This window comes from Coenobita brevimanus, chromosome 63 (assembly GCF_032717465.1).
Source record: "Coenobita brevimanus isolate Jiangsu-jjx chromosome 63, ASM3271746v2, whole genome shotgun sequence".
Taxonomy (NCBI): domain Eukaryota; kingdom Metazoa; phylum Arthropoda; class Malacostraca; order Decapoda; family Coenobitidae; genus Coenobita; species Coenobita brevimanus.
Genome location: NC_137016.1, coordinates 27442657 through 27450020, shown reverse-complemented (window position 1 = coordinate 27450020; position 7364 = coordinate 27442657). Strand labels below are relative to the sequence as shown.

General features: G+C 45.4%; 1 protein-coding gene across 1 annotated transcript in view; it reads right to left on the bottom strand.

Annotated features, from left to right (window-relative positions):
• Window positions 1-925: 925 nt before the first annotated feature.
• LOC145404402 (uncharacterized) overlaps window positions 926-7364 on the bottom strand; it is a 63963-nt gene continuing 57524 nt past the window's right edge. Inside the window, exons 8-10 of the mRNA XM_080275918.1 lie at window positions 2257-2360; window positions 1616-1728; window positions 926-1348 (exon numbers count right to left, since the gene is read on the bottom strand). Of these exons, the coding sequence (XP_080132044.1) occupies window positions 926-1348; window positions 1616-1728; window positions 2257-2360 (640 nt within the window). The remainder of the gene's footprint in view (window positions 1349-1615; window positions 1729-2256; window positions 2361-7364) is intronic.

Here is a 7364-nt window from a genome sequence, read left to right as displayed (position 1 = left end):
TCTCACCTACTCCTGCACATATATCCCATCCATACTCCCATTCTCTCACATTCTCACCTCTCCATTTAGTTTCAGTTACTCCACATACATCAACTTTCGCACCCTCAAGCACCTGGACAATCTCTCTCTCTTTTGTCTCATCATTTGCACCTTTTACATTCCATGTTGCTATTACCATGTCCTTTGTCCAGTCCTTGGTCGTCATCTTTTGGTCAGGCCTTGTCCGAGGCTTCTTGTTCGTCTTTTTAGTTAGTTGTTTTCCTGGGAGGGGCACTAACCCTCCGCCAACCCTTTTAGTCGCCTTGTACGACAAGCAGGGATACTGGGGAAATATTCTTGAAAAAAAACCCTACCCCCAGGGGAGGTACCTGCAAAAACATTTAGGGCATAGGGGGACCTTCCACTCCACACATTGGTAGGCTGTCTCTTTTCTTGCAGGTGTTGCAGACATGGCACCGCCTGTACGCCTGACAACCTGCTGTGGTATGGCCAATCTCTACCAGCCTGACGCCAGAAATAATCAGCACAGCTTAGCCTGTCAGCTGTGGGCACTGTCTGTGTCCCCTGTGTCGCACCTGGCACCTGTGCAGTTGAATACTCTTCAAGGAGTTTGTGCGCAAGCTCTCTCTCAAACTCTCACTGAGAGAGAGGTTTCTTGATGACCTTGAACAGTTTGAAACTGTTCAGGATGGTAATATCTGTAAGGTGTAAAAATGCCTTCTTGTATCACCAGCAGGACTTAAGAAAGGCAATCAACCTCATCAATCTGCATGTCTGACTTATCAACAAGCCACATGTTGATATTATAGTTGTTGACAGCATCGGACTTGAACACAGGTTCCCTGGTTCTGTAGTCTGTCTTTCCTGTTTCCTCAAACACACCCTTATATACTGTTGACGACATGTTAACCCATCTCTTGTCATATCAGAGAAGGGCTAACATGTTGGCACATTTCTTGGGAAGGAGGACACCTTTCTCTGTATTTTCTGAGAATTCAGGGAAATTTCTTTTGTTTGCCCGGACGATACAAAGGTACCCAGTAATGTGTTCAAGCAAATACTTGGTCAATACTGGTGCTGTGTAATAGTTAGCCATGTACAGAATGTGGTGCTTGCTGAAGTATGTTTCCATCAACACTTTCATGACTGATGCCGAGAAACCGTGAGGATCGTCACTAGGTATATCAACATCCATTGCAGAATAAACTATCGCATCAGGCACATATCCAGTTTTGCAGTTGCAAAGGACAAAGAATTTTAGTCCAAAGCACTGATGCTTGGACGGCACATACTGAATAAATGCCAACCCGCCCTGGAATAACACCAGCGACTTGTCAATAACCACTTTCTGAAAGGGACAGAAAACCCTGGAAAATGACTCCTTGAGCATGGTCAGGATGGGTCTCATTTTCTATAACCTGTCATTTGGTGCAGGCCCATAATTTCTGCTGAAATGAAGGAACCATAAGATTGCCAGGTACCTGTCACTGGCCATATACTTACCAAAGACAGGTGTGCCCACGACTTCATCAACCGACCAATAGTCATGGAGCACATGTTTTCTTACATGTGCCATCAGCATGGTCAGGACTAGCCACACAAACAACTCCCCCACCTCCACAGGTATCCAGTCCCTCATATGCTTGCTCTGGCTGGCAGCCATGTCCAGCCACCAGACACTCATACCCATGTGAAAGTTGATTCCCTCCACCAGGTATTGCATGATGGCTGTTGTAAAAATAGATCTAAAAATACTGTTTATAGTCCAGGGCCTGGAGGAAAGCTGTTCCTCATGAACATCTGCTCCTTCCTCATCAAAGACAGGCACAGAGGGCTCAAATCCAGCTCCTTCCTCTCATACAAACGTATCAACTCTGCTGACACCTGGTAGAATTGGCTATTTTTCATGGCCAGCACGTCTTTTCTGAGTGCACGAACCACCACGTGCACGACCATGGGCAGGGGGTGAGGGGAAAGGAGAGGGAGAGGTGTGGGAGGTGGGGGAATACGAGGTTGATGACTCACCTGACGTGGAGCTTCCTTGGGGAGATGCTGCCTGCTGAGTAACACCACGTGAGGCCTGTGTGGAAAATTCCACTCCTGAAGGGCCCAGTTGTGGTGACCTGGCCCTTTAAGTAGTAGGCAGAGGTAATGCTGGACGTTTGAGGGCAAGACAGCTGCGAGCAGGCTGCAGGAGTGGTGGTGAAAGAGCTTGTCGGCGTTTATGTACGAGATGACCGTCAACTCCATGCTCACCTGCCCGGTATGCTGGGTCATCAACCTCCTCTTCTTCAGTGAAACTGTCACTGTCAAAGGCCCCTGCCCTCCTCTTGCAGCAGTATGAGAGCCTTTTCAGGCGTCTCTGAATGGGAAGGGGTCAAAGGGCAAGAGAGTTCACTCTTGACATCATAACTTCTTCTCTCTTCATAAGAAGTACTTTCACTGAAAGTGCGTGAGGACAGTCTTGTCCAAGACACGACCGATGGCACTGTCACTAAGCCCCTTTCCCCGACGGTATGGGCAGAACTTTTGTGGGGCTCGATGGTGCGGAATCAGATTAGGAGGATGAGGTAGACATCACTCTACACTCTACCAGTGCCGTGTACAGGCTGAGCTAAGTGTCAGTGGGGTACCTACGGTTGTCACAGAAAATGGTCGTGAGTTCAGAGGGTGGGGAGAAGAAGCAGCTATACATGTCAACTGGTGTTGCTCCAAGCCCAAAATCGTAACAGCCATACACATCAACTGGCGTGTAGGTGTTAAATTGCAACCTTACTGTATGGTAGATTTAAAGTGTTTACTCTGAACTTTATAAAATGGTGCAATAACTAAATATCATCATCACCATCATCTGGACTTCCTTTCCCAACCTAGGGCAGGGTGAGGAGTAGCAATGTCCAGACAGCCCAAGTTTGCCCACTTCAATGGGCCACGCTTCCATTCACTCATCATTCAAGCCCACGGAATCCTGGCTCTATCTGATACGCCAAAAACATCCACCACATTCTGTAGCTTCACATAAATGTATCCGATAAAGTCAATCCCAACACCATCATGTTAAAAAAGGGTGTCAAATCCCTGATCAAGCACTTCTCACAACATTCACCCAGCAAGCTCGATCTCTTGTCAGTCTCCTAACCTCATCGACTTCCATAACTCTCTTCCTCACACACTCATCCATCATATCCCTCCACCTTCTCCTTGACCTGCCTCGCCTCCTCTTTCCTTCAATTTTGCTTCACTACTCTACTGTTATCCATTCTCACCACATGACCATACCATCTCGGTACACTCTCTTCAATTCTGGTGTCCACAGACTTCAATCCGCATCTTTAACGAATCACATTATTTCGTATCCTATCCACTCTCTGTATTCCACATACCGGTACACTACTCAGCAGTCCCATCTCCACTGCTCTCACTCTTGACTTTTCATTTTCATGTCACACCATAGTCTCACATCCATATATTAAAGTTGGCACTAACACTCCTTCATGTAAGCCTCGTGCAGCTGCAACACTCATGTCACTGTTTCTTATCAAGGCCTTCATAGCTTACTCAAAAATTCATCAGAAAGTTCTGTGCTGAAGGAATAACAACTGGCTGGTGTGTGTGACGATGCCGGAAGAAGGAGGAGGAGGAGGAGGAGGAGGAGGAGGAGGAGGAGGAGGAGGAGGAGGAGGAGGAGGAGCATTACATAGGAAAGCAAACAGCAACAGACCTTATGGTCCTTTCGAGGCTGCTTGTTACAGAGAAAACTATGACTACAAGATCTAACTCTACATGCTGAAGGATAAGGATAGTAAAGCAAGAAGGCTCCCCCCACCACCAAACCCTCCAGGAAAAAGTGAGAAAAAACACCATGCAGCATGGAAAAGCTGACATGGAAATTTCACAGGAAAAACTGGAAAGGAAAAGTCTCATTCTTTAATACTTTGTCTATAAGCTACCCGACTGAGTAACCTGAAAGAGAAAGTAATCAAATCCACTAATAGTTACGGCATGACATTATAAATCGGTACATTGAGTTTATGGGAAGTCTGTGGACATAACGTGGAAACTACACACTGCACAGCGTGGAAGTTTAGGGGTGGTGCGGCAGCCTTGCCTGGCGCTTTTGAGGTAGGCAGCAGTCAATCAGGCCCTAGCTCCATTCACTCAACTGAGACAAGGAACTCTCCCATGTGGGACAAGTACACAAATTTCCTCCTGAAGCAGTGACCCTTGGTACATTAAAAAAATCCCGATGGTGGTCACTTGACTAACAGGGACCCTCAGTGATCCACAGCCCATCACAGGTCGAAAGTGAGAGTAGTGACCATTAACTCAGGGTTATCTGTGCAGATCCTAATCTGTGCTTATATCGCTTTCTTTGCATTGGGGAGATTGAAATATATACGATGGGTGTCTTAGATAAAAGGGGGCTGCACAGTGTGGATGTGCAACGCACAGAGTGGATGTTTAGGGGTGATGTGGCAGCCTTGCCTGGCGCTTTTGAGGTAGGCAGCAGTCAATCAGGCCCTAGCTCCGTTCACTCCACTGAGACAAGGAATTCTCCCATGTGGGACATGTACACAAGTTTCATCCTGAAGCAGTGACCCCTGGTACATAAAAAAAATCCCGATGGTGGTCACTTGAGTAACAGGGACCCTCAGTGATCCACAGACCATCACAGGTCGAAAGTAAGAGTAGTGACCATTAACTCAGGGTTATCTGTGCAGATCCTAATCTGTGCTTATATTACTGTACTTTATTTGCATCAAATAAATTGAAAAATGTATAATGACGTGACGCGACACTATGTACAGGTACGTTGTTTAAAGGGTGTCTTGTAGACAGAAGGGAAATGAACTTACACGTAGCTATAAAAGAAAGTTATTCGGACAGAAAAAGAGTCGGCTGAGGATTCTTGTGCAAATACTTGTCTATTTTGTTTCTGAATGTCTCAATTGAGATACTGTTCACGGTATCTGAGGGTAATCTGTTCCACATATATACAGCTCTGTTAAAGAAGTATTTTGCTTCATGGGATTGGAAATGCTTTCCCATAATTTTGCAGCCATTACTTCTGGTTTGACTCGACCAGTCTATATCAAAATATTTATTCATGTCTAAGTTGTCATATCCCTTCATGATTTTGAAAACTTCAATAAGGTCCCCTCTTAACCTGCACTTCGTTAAGCTAAATAATTTAAGTTCTTCAAGACGTTCCTCATATGGTTTGTTGCTAAGTCGTGGTATCATTTTTGTGACTTGTCGCTAAATTTTCTCCAATTTTTTAATGTCCTTTCTGTAGTACGGAGACCAGAATTGCACACAATACTCAAGATGGGGGTGCACTAGCGAGCTGTACAAGGCAAGTATGACTTTTTCTGATTTAAACTCGAAAGTTCTTCCAATAAAACCCACCAGCTTGTTTGCAATTTTAACCGCCTCGGTACACTGCTTACTTGGTTTAAGGTCATTTGATATTATCACACCAAGATCTTTTTCATTGTCTGTACTTGATAACTGGATATTGTTCATTTTGTAGTTCGCATGGACGTTGTTCCTTCCAATATGAAGTACTTTACATTTTTCTGTGTTGAATTTCATCTGCGATTTTTCTGCCCAGCTTGCTAAAGTATTAAGGTCATTTTGTAACTCCTGCCACTGTGATTTTGAAGCTACTTTACTGGTTATTTTAGTATCATCTGCAAATAAAGCGCCTCGGACCCGGACGGACCATACGTTGACGACTAAGGAACGGACAAAGGACATTCTGAGAGTAGGAACGTGGAATGTGAGAGGATTGAATGATGAAGTGAAAGAGAGAGAGATTGTCCAGGTGCTTGAGGATGCAAAAGTGGATATATGTGGATTGACTGAAACTAAATGGAAAGGTGAAAGGATGAGAGAATGGGAATATGGTGTAGGTATATGTGCGGGAGTCAGTGAGAATGAGAGGGCAAGAGAGGGAGTATGTCTGATGATAAGCAAGAAGTGGAAGGAGAATATAAGAGAGTATGGAACAGTGGGTGCAAGGATTGTATGGGTGAGGATGAAAGTAGGTATACAAGCATGGGCGATTGTATGTGTGTATGCTCCAACAAAGGATCGAGTGGCAAGAGTGAAAGATGAGTTTTGGGCGAGAGTAGAAGCATGTATGGACAAGTTTGAGAGGAGCGAGAGAGTGCTGTTGATTGGAGACATGAATGGCAAAGTCGGGAATGTACGAGTGGATGGAGTGGTTGGTCAGTGGGGTGTGCCAGCAGAAGTAGATGGGAATGGTAGTGCTTTGGTGGACATCTGTGCTGGTAAGGGGTTGGCAATAGCCAACACCTACTTTCGTCATAAGATGATCCACCGGTATACATGGAGAGTAATGAGGAGGATGGATGGTGAACTTGTTGAACGAAAGGCAATGATAGACTACGTGTGTGTGGATGAGCGAATGAGAAGACAAGTGTTGGATGCAAGGGTGTGGAGAGGGTGGGGGAATGGAGTCTCGGACCATCACTTAGTGATGGCCAAGGTAGAGCTGCAAAGAAAGTGGTTGAGGAGGCGTAGGGAAGACAGGAGGAAACAGATCCTGTGAGAAGAGTGGAGATATTGCATGATAGTGAGAAGATGACAGAGTATAAGAGCATAGTGGAATTAAGATTGGGAATGTTTGTGATAGAGCAGATGGAAGGGTGGAAGACGTATGTAAGATATTCACAGAAGAGAGAAGCGCAGCGTGTGAGGTGGTTTGTGGAGTGAGGAGGAGATGCAAGGGTGTGCAAGGGACAGCATGGTGGAATGATGAGGTGAAACGAGCTGTGGAACAAAAGAATAAGGCATATGGTGAATGGTTGGCAGTAGAGGTAGGGGAGAAGATGAGAGAGAGAAGAGAGAGGTATATGTGAGCAGGAGAAGGGAGGTTAAGAGACTGGTGAAGGAGAGTAAGAAGAAAGTGGATGAAGAGTTTGGGAGGAATCTGAGTGTGAAATGGAGGGAGAGTAAGAAATTGTTTTGGAAGGAGGTAAAGAAAGTAAGGATGTGTGAAAGGGGGAAAGAGTAGGGGAGTGAAAGATAGGAATAATAGATTGTTGGTAGAGAAGAGAGAGAAATTGAGGAGATGGAAGGAGCACTTTGAGGATTTGTTGAATGTAGAGAGTGAGAGCAGTGTGAGTATAAGTGGTTGGGGAATGGCTGGGAGAAGAAGAGATGAGAGGAGGGAGGAAGAGACTCAGTAGGTCGGAAGTAGTGGAAGCGATGAAGAAGATTAAGCTGGGAAAGGCCCCAGGAATTGATGGAGTATGTGGTAGAAATGCTTAGGTATGGGGGTGAGATTGTTGTGGAGTGGATATGGAAGTTGTGTAGATTGGCTTGGGAAGAGGGAA